This window comes from Phodopus roborovskii, unplaced genomic scaffold, assembly GCF_943737965.1.
Source record: "Phodopus roborovskii unplaced genomic scaffold, PHOROB, whole genome shotgun sequence".
Lineage (NCBI taxonomy): Eukaryota > Metazoa > Chordata > Mammalia > Rodentia > Cricetidae > Phodopus > Phodopus roborovskii.
The window spans coordinates 57697-76059 of record NW_026126685.1 but is presented as its reverse complement, the minus strand read 5'-3'; the positions used below and the strand labels follow the sequence as shown (position 1 = coordinate 76059).

Below are 18363 nucleotides of genomic sequence, written 5' to 3'. Positions count from 1 at the left end.
GTTTTTTTTTTTTTTTGTTATTGCTGTTTTTTCTCCTTGCCATTCTCTTCCAAATAATAAAGTATGGCATCTATTTAGATAAATTTGTATTCATTGTCACCAAGTAGAGATGGTTTAAAATAAACGGGACGAAGGGTACTTATTATGCAAGGCTTGCACATACCTGGGTTCCAGTACCACCTAGGAACAACACCTGTGGATTTAGAGATAGATCTGCATTTGGAATGAAGACCTGAAAACTCTGGATCTTTCAAACTCTGACTCTGTAAGAATCAGGGGAAAGATGCCACCATTTCCATTTCATCAGAGAGTCAAGGCTGCAACTAAGAGAAAAACCTAAGGTCCTTGCCCACATGCTGTTTACTTAGCTGCCCAGAGGCCTCTGGCTCCAACTGAAAAGAAACACCTACCTCCCTGCCCCTTTTCTTGGGCTGCAGCTAGCCCAAGAGCTCCGGAAAACCCCTTTTAAGCCCGGCTTGCCAGGGAAAAGTGGATTCATCTGCATGCCAGAGCTGCACAAAAAGTTCTGGTCCTTCTAGTTGCACGGGATTCCCGGGCTGAACTCTTCCCGGAAACTTTGCTTCGCTGCTTCTCTTGTGAAATCTAGTGTGGGGGGGGGGGGGGGAAGAGGAGGTTGGGGGTGGGGAGGGCTCCCTGGGCTGGCTCTCTGGCTTTTTAAAGGCGGGAGCCCGAAGGCAGGCAAAGCACCGGCTGGCAACCTCGCTCTGCAAGCCTGGCCGCCAGTGCCCACCGCAGCTGCACCTGACCAACCGCCTCTGGGCGCCTCTCCCAAAGGTGGGTCACTTTCCCTGGCTATTACCTCGACGCTTTCGCCAGAAGCCGAGGTCCCCTTTTCCATCTCAGCCCACCTCCAGCCCTTGTTTTCTGGACCCCACTTTTCAGCCAGCTGATACTGAGATATAGGCAAACTACCCCCTATCTCTCACATAAAAAGGTCGCCCAAGGCTGTAGCAGGATCGGTTAATCCAGCCAGTCTTTACCTTCCTGAGGTTGTGTTATGCATCAAGGTGCAGGGGACTCCGGAGGGGGAAAGACCCAGGGCTGGGCTCTTTCTCCGTCTGACTGGATTCGTCCAACTCTGAAGCCCTCGTGGGAGAGGAGCCTGGAAGAATGTAGATGTGCGGTGTAGCAGTCTAACACTACATCTGAAGAATCCCTCACCCGGACCTGAAATTGGGCAGTCGTTGTTTCTTGATCTTAATTTAAATACCCTTAAGCAGCTTCACGATGGCTTTTCCAGAGAAATACTGTTTGTGATGCAGTTTACTGCTTCAGGGAAGGGACAGATGTCTGTCCAGAAGCAGGTGGTAGGAGGTTTGGGGATTTTATTTTTCTTGTTACTGGCGTTTTTATTTTTCTCTGAATGGCACTTTAAAAGATGAATGGTGTGTCCTGGAAAGCAAGTGGCCTGAACCAAGGGGTGGTGGGAGTGTTTAGGGTTCTCTTCCCTAGTTCTACCTGGCAGCTCAGTAGCTAGGTCTCAGTTCCTCTAATCTAAGTCGAAAGTGGATTGGTCCAAGAGTATCCACAGTCCAGCTCTACAAGGGAAAAAGCCCTAAGATTTGAGATGAGATGCTTCAGATGTAAAAGGTGTTGGAAGTATAACCGAGTAATTTTCATAATTTCACAAGCTTTGTTTTTATAAGGAAACCACCCAGTTGTTCTCCCAGGAGCGTCTTAAAGATTCACCACATTTATCATTCCGAGAATGCTCCAGGCTTTCAAAACCATTCTTCAGCCTTGCCGTGGGAGAATGTCCAATTCTGTATAAATGGCAGTCATATAAATGTCACTCACATGAGAGAACATTTTTTTTTTCTGATACAGTAGGTGTAATTTTGTAAAATGGCACATTTATTTGAAGCAGTAACTTTTTTTGAGATATGGCCTTTGCAAGGCCCTGGGTTTTTCAGAACACTGTGATTTAGCACGGTGTGAAATCCTACCAGCATGCATTCCTCCTGCATGGCAAACACCAGCAGCCCAGAAAACAGGATGAAGCACTCTGTTATCAGACTTCCTTCAAGGTTGTAAACTAAATGGTACATGTGTACCTTGAAATTGGGTCATAGCACTTTCTCCATTTGGCAACATTTATGATTTTGCTAAAACTTACATAGCAACTAGCAGTTCAGAAAAAAGCATACACGAGACCTGACCTCTAATGGCATCTGCCATTAATAAGTTTACTAACTGCCATTTAGGAGAAGCCAAATAGGTTTTTATAACCTTTTATTTAAAAAAAAAAAAAAATATTAAGCCCTGCAGTGTGGTGTGTATGGCTGTAGAGAAATGGGTTTGTTTGTGGTAGAACATTAGAGTGACTCATCACTCCACATTACCTTGTCTCTTGAAGGATTACCCTTCACTTACCCTATATCATCAATTCCAGTATTTAAATGATATAGACGTATACATAGCTGATTGTGCAGTCGCAGAAACGCACGTCAGTTTTTCATGGTCTTCACTATCTAGTCCCCTTCATAATAAATTCAAGGACTGGAGACATGGTCAGCGAGTAAAATACTTGCCCCCAAAGCATGGGGATCTGAGTTCAAGTCCCCAGCATTCTCATAGAAAACTGGTTCCCATGGCACACACGTGTCTCAGCACTGGGGTTGCTGCACTAAGTATCCCCTAGTCCACTGGCCAGATAGCTTGGCCAAATCAGTGAGCTCCTGGTTTACTAAGAACTCTGCACAGGAGGAAAGCTAGATGGGAAGAAGTAGAGGGGGACAAGGGGGGCAAGTGAAATCAATGGAGGAAGGGGTGAATATGTTCGGAATGTATCATGTATATGTATAAAAATATTATAAGGGAGACCCATAATTATGTATAATTAATGTATTCTAATTAAAACATAGGATGGGAAGCAATCCAGGAAGATGGCCAACATTGACCTCTGACCTCCACGTACATGTGTACACACACAAATAGATATTTGTGCATAGACCCAGTTAAGTAAATGAGTAAATTTAGCTACTTTTATTGCTTTCTATAAAAAAAATTTTTAAAGTCTGAAAAAAAGAATGACAAACGTCATTTGAGAGAGAAACAAAGCCAATAGCAAAGACACAGTCACCCATCAAAGCTAGATGACTTGTTAGGGCTCTGAGTTGAGCTGTCATCTGAGGAGCCCATTTAGCACCTACAGCCTAACAAATTAATGATCCAAGTATCCAATCATAATTCCCACCACAAGAAGCAGGAAAAAGAAGATCATAGTCACTTTTTCTGGATGAGCTTAGGACTTATTCAAAGATTAGACTAGATAATAATAGAAACAAAGTTTACAAAGACAAGGTCTCTCATGTTACCTGTTCGCATCCAGAGAGACTGGCTCTTTAGTCAATTATGAACTTCTCATGGTGTGTGAAACCTACTGAGTGCTTCTCAGTGACTTTTAGGTCATTTCCAAATGGTTTTAATTAACATTTGTTCTTTTGTTAAGAAGAAGACAGTACACAAAGAATAAAACTAAGTAAATAACCAAAGGATAATGAACACTTAAAGCAATGTGTGATGAGAAAATTACTTGGGCTATATAGAAATGATTTTTCATCCAAAATTGTTTAAGAATAAAGAACAAAGAGTGCTTATGCTGTTTGAAGATTGTCTTTCAGAAACATGCCATTGAAAAAAAGAATGCACTGGTGTACTAAAAGAAATAGTTCCACTGTAATTAAGAGGGTAGGACATTGACATCCCCATCTAAATTCTGCAGAGTTTATTCACCCATGTGTGGCAAGCTCTTTCTTCATTCTGCTTTGACAGGAGCATATTTAAGAAAAGTAACTTTGAGAGGTGTATGGTTCTTTTAAATTTAAAGGACATCATTGTTCCTAACATCAGAATGAAGTTCACTTTTCTCCTTAAAAGCAAAGAAAATGTACAGAAAGGGTAATTTTGAAAAGTTAAGAGCTGTAACTACACATTAAAAGAAAACTAAGAAGTATTTATCTAAGTATATAACACATCTCCAAAAAAGAGTTATTAGTGGGACTGGAGAGATAGTTCAGTGCTAAGAGTACATACCACTCTCACAGAGGACCTGAGTTCAGTTCCCAGTACACATGCTGGGAGATTCACAACCACTTATAACTACAGCTCCAGGGGAATTTAATGCCCCTGGCATTCTTGGGAACCTACACACACACACACACACACACACTTAAAAGTTGATATTTTTAAGATGTTAGAACACAAACTAGATAGTCTCCTTGGTCTCCGCACCCAATATTAAAAGAAATAAAATGTATTAAGAACAAAATTAGGGCTCCTAGCTCACCCTTAGTGGGCAAAGCTATGGATTTAGGGCATAGGATTATAATTAATGCTGAATGGAAAGCATGCATCTTTCATCTACATTTGCTGTTTATACGATACGGGAACACCGAACTTACCTTTGAGCCCAAGTTAAATGATGGCTAAAACAACTCTTACAGGCTTTAATAAATGTTCTTGTCCTGTCTCCAAGCGGATCAGAGTCTGTGATGCATTCCCCCAGTGTCTGTGCATCCCTGTGCTTGACCCTCACACATGTTTGTGGTTTGCCTGTAATCTATGCTCTCTCGAGCTCCCTGAGAATGGGACTCACTGATTCCTCACTTTGTCCTTTTTGCCTAACACAATGCCTGGCACAGAGAAGCTGTTGTAAATATCCTGGAAATATGAAAATTTACCGAATCCCTCCTGATAATACTGACTTCTGTGTTGGAAAGATGCTACCCAAAGAGTTACATAAACATCGGGAATGGATGATACCTGTAATCTTTCAGTTAACATAGTCAAAGGTCTGATTTTTAACCCTGCCATTTGGAGAGAAGTTTAAGGTTGTTTTATTTAACATAGAAATAATGAAAATTATTATAGTTGTTCTTCTATTAATAGATGAAACTGTAGAAATGGTGTTTCCTTTGCTTTCATACATTACTGGGCTGGCATAAAGTGTGAAGTCCATGGACAATTCAAAAGAGATTATTCATGTCAAAGCATTCTTATACACACAAACTCACTACTGAGTTTCTAGTTAACTCTTATTCAGTACAGAAGTTCAAAGGTGATTTGTTTATCAGGCTCAATTCTGTGACACATAAACAAAAAATAGTATAGGAAACGGAAAGATTGAGACAAAGTTAGTTCCGTAAATGGTTCATTGCAATTGACAATAATGTGCCAGTTGTAGACTTTTCCTAGGCCGAGATTCTAAATTATTCTTGCTATATTTTTTGAGTCACTTCTGAGAAGCTGGAAGATATTTTTGGTGAGGGTAGAACACAAAAACTCCCTTTGGGAAGCAAGAGTCCACAGTTATTAGATTTATAGGCCAAATTGTGTTGGCCCAGAAGGAGAGTACTGAAGACCACATAGATTGTTTTCAAAATTAGCCTGGGAGCCTTTGGAGAAGAGATGCCCCTAAAGGGGGAGATTTAGATATAAAATACACTCAAGATAAGAAAAGTGGTTTCATCTCTCCACCCAGTTAGTTGTTCCCCAACTCCGTGGGCACGGGCCATATTTGACAGAAGGGAATGAGAGGTAGGGAAAGCTCTGGTACTATGGTAACTGGCTGTCTAAAGAGGACCACCCTAATGTGTAGCATTTGGTGATTTTTATCCATATCTGATTTCCCCTTCTACTCAGCAAGCCAACTCTACCCACTAGAGGGAGCCCAGATTAAAATCCTGGCTATTACAAAGGGAAAGTTCTGCTGGGAAGCTTGTCTATCAGGGTATAACAAAAGCATGGTGGAAACTGTCTACTTCTTGTGATTCTTCTATAGCCATTGGGGCCCATCCTTTAGAGAGATGCTTTTCAATTGGCCACAAATGTTAGCCCGACGATGAAAGACTAAACAACCCCACATACACACACACACCCCAGAATTCCTAAAAATGGCAAGGAGATATTTTAAAACAGAATGAAAAGCCACATGAGGAGGGTTTCTGAGGAGGCAGGAAGATGAGATACACAGAAAAATCCTTCTGTCCCCTAATTGGCCTAATTGGTTTAGCACTTATCAATAGCTAGATAATACTTCCCAGTGTCATTTACGGGTGTAAATTTTTTAGACAAACTCACTTGAAAATTAAAATTATTAAACCACTTCCTAAACATCTCTGACAATAACCAGGTTCACTAGCTGAAACTAAATGTTTGGTAAATTGCTGGAGATACCAAATTAAGCAGCTGCTCATAGAATGCAAATAAACCAGGTAGCCTGTAGTCAGCGAGAGAATGCTCTCTCTGCTGGTGCTGACCTCTGGCTCCTGCTTCTGCTGTCAAATTGTTGGTGACCTGAAGATTTGTAAGTTGGTCCAAGTTTAAAATGCCAACAACGGTCATGGTAAATTAATGTGATTGAATCTGTTGTCCATGCCATGTGCCAGGCACATGATCTAACAAGCCCATTGATATCTAACCTACATGGCTAGGAAACCATAGAGCTCTCTTACTTTACCCTGATACTCAGTGTTGAGATCTCAGTGTGACACCATGTATCCACACAATGCTCAAACAAACTAGAATATCAATAAAGAACTGGTTAAAAGTAATTTTCTGCACTAGAATTAAAATATATGATAGGCCTAGATTACTGTGGTGTCACCCACAGAACTACCATAGTTCAGTTACCATCACAGCTCATTCCCAGCTGTGGGAGTAGATGAACCACACAACCCTGATGTGCAAGTTATTTTTAGTTACACTCTTGTAACTTGATCAATTTTTGCAAGGTAACTACGTCATCATCAAATAAGCTTTCCTGAGATAAACAGCATTTCTCACAAAGTAATTGATATGGTCTACTTTTTGGCAACTAACTAGCAATTGTATAGATGAGCAGTGTTAAGACATCAACTTATGGATGAACTTTGCAGGGCACACCTGTTGTCTTAGCACCCAGGGCTGCAGCAGGAGAATCCTAAGTTGAAGGCCAACCTTAGCTATACAACAAGTACTAAGATAGCCTGAACTACAAGGCAAAACTATTTAAGAGAAACAAAATGTCTGTGAATGTATAATATTAGTAACTTTAAATAGTGACCAGAATGTTTGGTAGAAATCACAAAATGGTGATTTATTCTGCTGTGGGCTTGCTGGAATTTTATTTAAACAATATGGTCAACAACATGGGCAACAATATGTATGTGTGAGAACATGTACACAAAAAATAACATTTATATACTTACTTTCCCACCTGACTACAAGTGGCCAACCAGTCAGACCTGAATTTCTTAGTATAAGTGTTTTAGTGTGAATGTGCTTCAGGTGTTGCAAAGGATATAGTTGCTCTAAAAATTACTTGTTATTTAGCTGAAATTCAAACTTAATTGGAATTGTGAGATTCCTCCTCTGAATCTGTCTTTACACACATATGAGATATATTGTCTAATTAGAAAATGGGCAAACATCTGGATATGGTAGCTCTTATCTATAATCCCAGAATTTGGAAGACTGAGGCAGAATGATTGCACAAGTCTGAGACTCCCTGGATTCTATAGATTTCTAGGCCAGACTAAACTAGAATAAAACTTTATCTCTGGGGAGGAAGGTGGAGGGGAGAGGGAGAGAGAGAGAGAGAGAGAGAGAGAGAGAGAGAGAGAGAGAGAGAGAGAGAGAGAGAGAGACTGGGCAAAAGGCATGCAAATGGCAAGTATGTATGTAACAAGATGTACAGTATCATCAGCCATTAGGATAATGCTAATTAAAACCACACTGAAATAACAAAATAGCTAAAATGAAAACTACTGGAACTCATAAATTGCTAAGTAGAAATACAGAACTGTGCGACCACTCTGGACAATGGTCAAGCAGTTTCTGTAAAATTCAGCATGAATTTGCCATGTGACCCAGTAATTGTGCTGGGGAGTATTGCCCCCAAACAAATGAAAATTTATGTCATGCCAAAATCTGTACATGAATATTCACTGCAATGGCCCAAGTTGGAGACAACTAAATATCCTACATTAGATGAAGATAACTCTAGGACTGTGATTGCAACTCAGGGGTAGATTATGTGCTTGGCATGGGCAAGCTCTAGATTTGGTCTCCAGAAACATGTTTAGGTGAAGTTTGTGTTCATCTCTTCTGTGGAATACTCACAAATGATGTTGGAAAGCTGCAAAAACTTGGATGAATCTCAGGGGCATTACGCTAAGTGAAATACAAAGAAATGAAGAGAGCTATCAGCTTGTTTATGTAGCATATGGTATCATTTCTGTAGCCTTCTCAGAAAGACAAAAGTATGTCTTAATGGCTTCCACACTGGATCCCACTCTGGACAGAAATGGCCAAGGCTGGAACTGTCTGTATCGTCTAGCAGGTTGCCCTGCAATTCTCTTTCTTGTGGAATGCCTCAGAGGGAGCATCTCTAAAGAACACTGTCTGAGTTTCCAATGCCTGGGGTGGAAAGCAGAGACACAGGAACAATATTCTTCACCTCAACCACAATTGGTTCTGTGCCCATCAACCACTTGGCAGCTGACTATTTGTATGCTAATCCCTGGCCAATATAAACCTAGGATTCCTGTGAAATCACTCTGCATCACGTCCTCCTCCTCCCCACCTTACCTGTGTGTCTGGTGTGTCCTCCCCCAAAACCTTGCACTTTGGCCAAGGACCCTCTCTGGAAGGTGTGTTCATAAGAAGTACACCAGTCCTGGAAGTTTTCCAAGCTAGGAAACTCCTTTCCAGTTACCCAGCTGATGGTTCCCTCAAGGCTGAGAGAAGAGAATACTATTGTTTAAATTCTTTAACCCACTTTACCTTTGGTAAACGCTGTTTCAGCTTGCTTCCTTTCTTACTCTTCCCTGTTTCCCTTTATGTTATTTCTAAGGGTAAAGTATGGTAGGAGATTTTGGAAAACTGAATAAGACTCCTTACTACCTTCATGAACCCATGTTTACAGGCAGCTATTTTGATGCACAAATACATCTGACATGGGTGTGACAACCATGTTTGTACAGCACTTATTGTAAGAGACACTCTATGCATATATCCTATTTCTGTGAACACCTGCAATTAGAATATTTTTTCCAAAAGCTAAGAATTAAATTGCTTCAAAGAATTGTTAATGTTTCCCACATTATTTATTTTATCATTCCAATCATGGCAACTTTAAGTCTGATAACATTTTTCATGAAAAAAAAAAAAAACTACATTTTATCCTGAGTTACCCTGCAAGTAGAGTGATTAAAAAAAAAGTGTTATGTGCCGATGATGTATTAGAGACATAATTCTGGGGAAGTGGAGAGGAGGGCAGAGGGCATGGTCAAGGAACATGGGAAAGACAGTACAAAAGGGAATTAGATTTACCGTAGCCACAGGTAATGAGTGCTTGGCTCCACTGCGGCCATGTGAGGGGCCCGAAGAAATGTGTCTGATGGAGTGCCAGAAGAAAGAGGAACCACGGAAGAAACTCAGGGTCCACAGAGGCCAGTTCCCTGCTGGTTTGTGGTACCCCGTGCGCGTTTATGCCTGAATGTTAGGCAGACACAGGTCTCAGAGAAGCCGGGTAACAAGAATCAAAAGGTATTACATACAGACCCAAAACTGAGCTTCTACTGGCAGTAGAACTAGGAATGTGGCCACAGTGTCAACCGTAGAGTCTCTGCAACTTCCTCAAGTAATAAGGCAGTGCTCCAGGCATAAGTAAACCACATTGCCTTTTATTAGGGGCAAACTTTTACATCTGCAGTTTGTCCAGTGACAACTCTAAGTTTTGAAAGTGAAAATTAATTTCTAAGGTTGGAGTGACAGCCCAAGGATGTTACTTTAAACTGCAAGATGGAGAGACTACTAAATTAAAATGTGGAAAAAGTATTATAAATAAGAGAAATGTATACTTAATTTCTATATCTGTGTTTTGATAAGTTCATCTGGTATAAAACCATTTCATACAGAATTTTATTTATAAAAAATAAGTGACTAAAGTGGGCATGTCCTTATCACTAGTTCAAATTACCTTTATATACTTAAAATAATCAGTTATAAAAGCATGATTAATGCTAAAGTTATATACTTTGTATAGATATTAATTAAATGATTAAGGGGTTATATTCCTTAGATACTGAATAGATAAAATAACCTATTAAAGATAACTAGCTTATTGAGCATTCATTCTCAAACACTGTTCTGAGATACACAAATTAATCTAACCCTCAATATCTCTTAAGCAGATATTATCTGTCACCTTAAAGATGATGAAGCTGGGTTTGGAAAAACTTGCTGAAGCTGTGTTGCTAGGAAGAGTCAGTGCTAAAGTTGTCTGAAGAGATAGATCTCAATCAGTAATGTCATGTCTTACAGGCACAAGGACCTGAACTGGATGCCCAGACCCATGTAAAAGCTAAGCTAGAGGGCTTTTATAATCTCAGCATATGGAGAGAGGATACAAATGGGGCCCTGGGTTCACTGGCCAGCCAACCTAACCTTGCTTAGTTCAGGGCCATGAAAGACCCTGTCTGAAAGGAGGTAGACAGCCTTTCCTGAAGATAGTACCCCAAGTTGTCCTTGGGATCTACAAACACACACACACACACACACACACACACACACACACACACACACACACACACGTTAATGAAGAAACAGTGCCACAGAGTCAATATCTTAATTTTTACAAAATTTTACAGAAAGTTAGAATGCACTAATGGTCTGGTTCACCTCGAATCACTGTGTTTGCAGAAAACAGTGAGGATAATTGCCATAAAGAAGTTAGCCTCTCATTACCAATAAATTCACCAGTTCTTACTCATTGTACATATGAATCCAAATATGAGAGCAAAAACCGTTAGGATAGAGTAATGGGGGAAATGAAGAGATGATAGGCAGTCCTTTGACACACAAAGGAGGTCTATAGAACAGAAAGATGACTGTGTCATTCCGGCAGCCTGAAGATTGGAGCTATAAAAATAGCTGCCCAAGTTTGCTATATACTAGTTTGCATTTATGGATGCAAAGAACTTTTCAAAAGTCAACATGCTTACATATGAAGAACCTTGCTCATCCCCAGATAATTTCCCATATGTGTTCATGCCCTTCTTGATACTTGCTGAGGGCATCTCCAGGTAGTTTGTAAAAATCAATTTGTTGGTTATTCACACTTTCTGTGGTGCTACAGAAAAGTCCTGTATTATTTTGTCATCTTCTCCTCCTCCTCCCCTTTCTTCTTTTCCTCCTCCTCTCTCTGTCTCTCTCTGGCTCTTTCTGTCTCTCTCTTCCTCTCTTCCTCTCTCTCAACTCCTGTTTGACTGTGAAGATCTGTGTGTTCTGCAATTGCACAACTTCAGACAAGCTCAGAAAGGGAAAATTTCCAAAGTTTCCTTTCCCTTTTTAGAAAAAGGTGCCAGCTTTATGTATGTTTCATGATTGACATGAAAGCTACAGTGACTGATCACCAGTTATATTTGGTGTGGAAACTGTGCACCAAACTCAACTGAATTTTACTGTCAATGCACTTGAATGAATGAAATAATGTCTTTGGGCAACATCCTCTCTGCTCTAACCTCTCTCTCTCTCTCTCTCTCTCTCTCTCTCTCTCTCTCTCTCTCTCTCTCTCTCTCTCTTGCTTATTGGTTACACTTTAATTATTCAGTCTCCTTTTTATCACACACTGCCTGAAACACAGGGAGGAGCCTGCTCCTTCTGACTTCCAAATTCCATCCTGCTCATGTTCAACAAATATTTGTTAACTGTCTAGCCAGTGCATTTAGTTTCTCAGGACAGAAACTAAATCATTGAAAGTCAGAGTCCCTACCCAAAAACAAGCTTCTAGATTAGCTAAAAGTTTCTATTAGAACTTGAGAAATTAGAATTTGAGAAAAGTTTTCCTGAAGAAAGACATACTATCCTCCAAAAGAATAGAGTAGCTTAGATTATTGTGTGAAGTTATAGAAACAGCAGCACTGAACACCGATTGTGCCTGGATTCCCAGGCAAGACGCACAGTTGCAATTGTAAACATTGCACATTTTTCTGTTAATGTCTGGGGGTGTCTGTTACAAGCTGATGATCTGTAAGTCCTTTTGAGTTTCCACGCCTCTAATTTCCTTTGTTTGCTTTCAGTAATGGAGAAAACGTGTGCAGATGTGTTCCCTCTGACAACCAATTCCTCAGAAAAGCAAGAGACTGTCTGCATTTTTGGAACAGGGGATTTTGGAAAATCCTTGGGATTTAAAATGCTTCAATGTGGTTATTCTGTTATTTTGGGGAGTCGAAACCCCCAGGTGTCCAGCCTCCTGCCCAGGGGAGCAGAGGTATTGAGCTATTCCGAGGCAGCTTCAAAGTCTGACATCATAATCTTGGCCATTCACAGAGAGCATTACGATTTCCTCACAGAACTGGTTGACCCCCTCAGAGGAAAAATATTGGTAGATGTCAGCAACAACCGTAAAATCAATCAGTATCCAGAATCGAATGCCGAGTACCTTGCTCAGTTGGTGCCAGGAGCCCATGTGGTCAAAGCATTTAACACCATCTCAGCCTGGGCTCTCCAGTCAGGAACGCTGGATGCAAGTCGGCAGGTAAGATTAAATGAACTTGCATTCAGCCTTTCAAAGGTGAATGTTTTTATATGTACTTAGCTGAATACAAATCCAAAATGAAATCCCCAGTAAATATTTCATTCTCTAATATGTGCTAAGGACAACTTTATTGGTTTCCATAAGAAGTGTAGTCTTGTGTGCCTTGATGTTTATTAAGTTTCATGGACTCAAATGATGTCTGAATCTGAGTCCTCTTGCCCATACAGTAAACTCACAGCTTGTTGACTCTTTCCACTTTAGTGAAATTGGGTTTATTTATGCCACTGAGATTAGCCATCATCATAAATGATATATGCCCACACTCAAAAAAAGATGAGACTAGTTAGGTCACAGTGAACTTTACCCTATAGCAGCACTTTGTGCCTAAAATCACACCCAACAGAAAAGCATGGTCTTGGTTCAAAACATCTTACTAGATGTGTTGATTCTATATCTCTGTTTTGAAAATGGTCCATTAGTATGTTATTTTTTCCACATGATACTTTATAAAGTTTAATGATAATTATTATTAAATAAAAAATATCTGAAACTAACTCTTTTAACTTAGGTGTTTGTCTGTGGGAATGATAGCAAAGCCAAGCACAGAGTGATGGACATTGCTCGTACCCTTGGACTCACTCCATTGGATCAAGGATCTCTTGTGGCAGCCAATGAAATTGAGAGCTACCCTCTGCAACTATTTCCTATGTGGAGGCTCCCTTTCTACTTGTCTTCTGTGCTGTGTGTCTTCTTCTTTGTATACTGTGCTATACGAGAAGTGATATATCCCTATGTGAATGGGAAGACAGATACTACGTTTCGCCTGGCTATTTCCATCCCGAATCGTGTCTTTCCTATCACAGCACTGGTCCTGCTTGCTTTGGTATACCTCCCTGGTATTCTTGCTGCCATTCTGCAGCTCTACCGAGGTACAAAATACCGCCAATTCCCAAACTGGCTTGACCATTGGATGCTGTGCAGAAAGCAGCTGGGCTTGGTAGCTCTGGGATTTGCCTTCCTTCATGTCATCTACACACTTGTGATTCCTATTCGTTACTATGTACGATGGAGACTGAGAAATGGAACCGTTACTCAGGTAAATTTCTACTCCTCTGTATTTCTCTACTCCTTATATCAAAGCACAGTCTTGCTCTACCACAATCCATTTCACAACTACAGAGCATTGCTTCCCAAAGTCTGTTCTTCATTTTGGATTTTTTTGGGGGGGTTATTTGTTTTGTTTGAGATAGTTTATGATTTAGGGCTGGTTGGCCCCAAACTCATGATCTTTCTGCCTCCATCTCCCAAGTGCTGGGATTAGGGGCATGAATTGTCAAATCCATCCAGTATTTTCATTTTTTTTTTAAAGTATCAAGAATCAGAAACATTATCCCTGGGCTTGCAAATGAATCCAACTATGATCACATAGAACCACTGAGAATAAAAGTTAGATTGCTGAGTAACTTGGCTCTAGATCTGTAATCCTGGACTCACAGAGATGCTGAAAAACTGGCAGGTTTGGAACTAAAGAGTTCTTTTGAGTAAGAGTCAATAAGCACAAAATCTAAGTTTTCAAGCTTCTGTTTTTATGTAAATTTCTTCTTTAAGTCTAAACCACTGTCTACTAACTATGGAGTCTGCCCAAACATGTGCTACAGAAATACAACAATTTCACAAAAGGATACTTAGAAATCCATTCATATTTGACTGTGAGAAGTTGTCCTCAATAGCCATAAAAACTGAACAATTCTAAAAAATAGCAAATATGCTCTTATGAATATTCAAAGGCAAAATCAACTCAAGTAACCTTTCAGGAATTACAGCAGAGATGCTACAAGTCCACTCCAGTTTAGAAATTAATGATCTTGGTAGAGCTTGCTGCAGTCTCAAGTCACCAACTCACCAGCACTGTGTCCACAAGTATATCCTCACACATTACCCTAACAAATGCATGCAAGGTTCTTGAGTAAGGTTCACACTACATCGCCTTATTCCTCTCACAGTGTGATACAAAAGATTTAATGCTGAATTATGACATAATCAGCATGAAAGGCCCAAACTCTGTGTGTGTGTGTGTGTGTGTGTGTGTGTGTGTGTGTGTGTGTGTGTAAGAGAGGTGAGAGAGAGAGAGAGGAGACAGAAACAGAATATACCCTAAACAGAATATAAAACCAAAGTTTAAAGTGATTGTTTGAGGATACTGTGCTTCGTTTGAAAAACAGAAAGCCCCATGCTAAAGAAGGTTGAAATGTATATTGGCTTTGTTTTAAGATGTATAGGGCAAATAAAAACTTCCTATGTGACCCCTGGAAATGAGAATTATAACAAAATCACAGAAGAGCAATTACCTTTTCAAGTGTAGTTTCTTGAAACCGTTCCTAAGTGATCAGTAAGGAAAAATACACAATTTGCTTTGTGCAAGAAATGTGTGCAGAGGTGTGGTTCAGTCCCCCTGAAAGAGTGGGGTGTTGGGACCATCCATTTTAATTGTTTTTTAACTTTTCATAGGCCCTGACTAATAAAGACTACCCATTTAGTACCTCTACGGCCTGGCTTAATGATTCCTACTTGGCACTGGGAATCCTGGGATTTTTTCTGTTTCTTCTCTTGGGAATCACTTCCCTGCCATCAGTAAGCAACATGGTCAACTGGAGAGAGTTCAGGTTTGTCCAGGTAAGTGTTTCAAATTTAAATGTCTTAGTACTGCAACATGAATACAGCTTTTTACAAATATTCTATTTTTCTCTTTTATCATGTCTGATTGTTCATTTGATCATCTTAATTTCCCAGTCATCTCATTAGCTGTTCACTGTGGAAAAGGAATTGAGAGCCTGACAGGCAGACTCCATAAGGGTTTCATTTTCTGCTTAGAACAACTTGCCAAGATTCCTGACTACCTCCAGAGTTACCCCTGACACTATAGAGTGAAGAGTGCCACAAAGCTATTAACTAAGTGTGAAGGCATCAGGTAGAAGGTGAAAAAGACCCCAGAGACAAAATTTCACCTTCTAAATTCAACCTTACAATCTGGGCATACTGATAAGAAAAGGCAGATTTACCCTAAAGCTTAAAACTCCAAACAATATTCGATAAGCATCACTACCCTAGACTTATTCCTGGTCTACATGAGAGAAATTCAGCCTTTCCATGTATCAGCCAGCAGACACCTTATTAAAGGTAGTAACTGTTCCTGGAAACCAGTGGGCCTCACAGTGCCTGTCACATCCAGAGGAGCCACAGAAGCACAGAAGCATCACTAGGAAACTTTTTGGGCCACAAGCCCCAGGCACCACCCAAGCTGAGCAACCAGAAGGTCTGGAGGTGGAAGCCAACAGTTTGTTTGAAAAGCCCCCCCCCCCGAAAACTCCCATGCATACTATAATAAAACAGACCACTAGTAACTGAAATTAGCTTTGGTTATCAAATCCTGAAGTTTCTTCTAGGGGCTAAACGCAGACAAATTCAAAGAATTCGGATGGAAAAGAAAAACTGAGCTTCAGAACTCAGAACTCCAGACCCACGGTTTAGAAATATTTCATCCTGGGATAGAAATCAGCTAGCATCTGGTTTTGACCAGTAACAGAGATGAATGCAGAGCTTTGGAAGTCATTTGTTTCTGATCTCCAGATAAGGTGATCAATAAAAGAATTTTCCTCTGTGGATCAAAACAGTGTATTTATGTCCCCCTAACTTAAAAGGGTTTACTCCTAGAACTGTTTTTTGTTTTGTTTTCTGCTTTTTAATCCAGCCAGGTGAAGATAAAACTAACATGTCATCAAATAAATAAATCTTTTTATGTTTTTAATGAAATATTTATCATTCTGTAGAAAGATTATAGTTCTTTCTAAATCTAGCAGTGTCCTAAATATTATAATAGGGTCATGTGTTTATGTTTGCTGACAAGTAAACTTCCTTGGCACAAAGTGCTTTGCTTTAAGATGTGGACGATGTTAACACCCATGTTTTTGGTTTTTGTTTATAGTCCAAACTGGGTTATCTGACCCTGGTCTTGTGCACAGCCCACACTTTGATGTATGGTGGAAAGAGATTCCTCAGCCCTGGGATCCTAAGGTGGAGCCTTCCTTCAGCCTATATTTTAGCCCTCATCATCCCATGCACAGTTTTGGTGATGAAGTTCATCCTCATAACGCCATGCATAGACAAGACCCTCATGCGCATCCGTCAAGGCTGGGAAAGGAACTCACATTACTCAAAATCAGCACTGAATGGAAAAACAGATATTTAGAACCAAGATGAATTTGTGGGGGATTTCTGAACTCCTATAGCAAATATTTGGAGAATAAGTGTCCAGTTGAGAAAGCACTCTCTCTTGTCATGATTTATCATCACAGAAGGAAGCATTTTCTGGCTCTGAAAGACTTCTGAAGGGCACACCCCATCTCCTCTCTTGTGATTACTCACCTCAGACCTCCCTCACTTCCTTTCCCAGGAACCCTGGGGCTGAAGTTTCACACTATGAAACCTCTTAATTATGGGCAACATGCATGACGTAATGTTTTGCAAAATGCTAGGCCAGTGTATGCAACTTCCTTCTCTAATTCAAGGGCTAAAGTACTTGGGGAGCAAAAAGGGAACTCTGATAGTCATCCTAAAGGTGTCGCTTGGCATGCCTAATGAAGAGGCCCAAATGAAGTAAAAATAACAGGAACAAGGCTTTGTTTTTGTGAGGAGTGGTGATCATAAGTGTTGTCATACTGATCTTGGGGTATTTTGGTTTGGGTGTAGCACTAAGCATCAGGCCTAGGGCCTTATGCATACAAAGCAAATACTATATTAATGAGCTATACCTCAGTCCTGCCATAGTGAATATGGAGTCATTTGTATCCCATGATTTTGTTTTTACCAATATGGATACTTACCGTGGGGAAATATTTTTATAAAACAGCAAAAATATCTGGGTTATCTTAAAGTAAACCATTCCTTGGATCTACAGAGATCTATGTAGTTGTCACAAGACTCTTCCTCTACAAGGAATGGGTTGAGTCTGGCTAAGAATGGAGAGCTCCTGAGCTCAGGAAAGTTTGAGAGTGGAGAGATCCATTGGATTTTTCAGTGTGCAAAAAGCAAGAAAAGGGTTGAACAAAAATGTCAAATAAGCCTTAATTGTAGCTAGTAAGCTAAGCAAATGCTATGACGTTTCACTGTGCTTTTTGGTATTATTGAGGGACTTTGGTATGCATGATGCATTATATAGTCTAAATACTGACCAATATTAGGCACCTGTGAAACCAATTTCTAATAAATGATAAAGCTTCCAAAATCTGTCTTTGTGATAATTTTGAGGGGTGAAGTTTTAAGGAAATTATCTGAAACTGTTGTTGTGCTAAAAGCATAGCTGAGAAAATTGTGGGATGCTGGGAACAGCTGCAGCTGATGTGTTGTCGCCAGCTCTGCCTTCCTGTGTGGATAGTGCCTTTCCCAAGGTGACCTTTAGCAGGCTCAGTATCCTAGCTCTAGCCTGGAGCTAAAAGGAGATTTTAGCACAATCTTCCCACGTGTCACTGAAATAACTAAAAGGCACTGGGTTTGACATTTTTCTGCCTAATCTACAAAGGCTGTTTGTTTTTCATTTTGTTGGCTTTTATTATCACATATCATACATGATATCATACATTGATCACAATCCAAGATTTTATATATAAAGCTTATATTATATTAAAAATTGCCATTTCTTTTTACTGTTGCTATAATAGAACATGAAGACTGTATCCAGTTTTTATTAAAATGACAATGGAGGTGAAGTCTTTGTACTAACAATCTATTTCTATATTTTCAATTATTTCCTCAGAATATTTTCT

General features: G+C 40.0%; 1 protein-coding gene across 1 annotated transcript; it reads left to right on the top strand.

Annotated features, from left to right (window-relative positions):
* The first annotated feature begins 681 nt into the window (after positions 1-681).
* Positions 682-16822, top strand: LOC127214212 (metalloreductase STEAP4). The gene is made up of 5 exons (XM_051174612.1): positions 682-795; positions 12087-12544; positions 13113-13640; positions 15053-15217; positions 16527-16822. Exons 2-5 carry the CDS (start codon positions 12089-12091, stop codon positions 16788-16790), a joined length of 1413 nt encoding a protein of 470 aa, XP_051030569.1. The 5' UTR covers positions 682-795; positions 12087-12088; the 3' UTR covers positions 16791-16822.
* The last annotated feature ends 1541 nt before the right edge of the window (positions 16823-18363 follow it).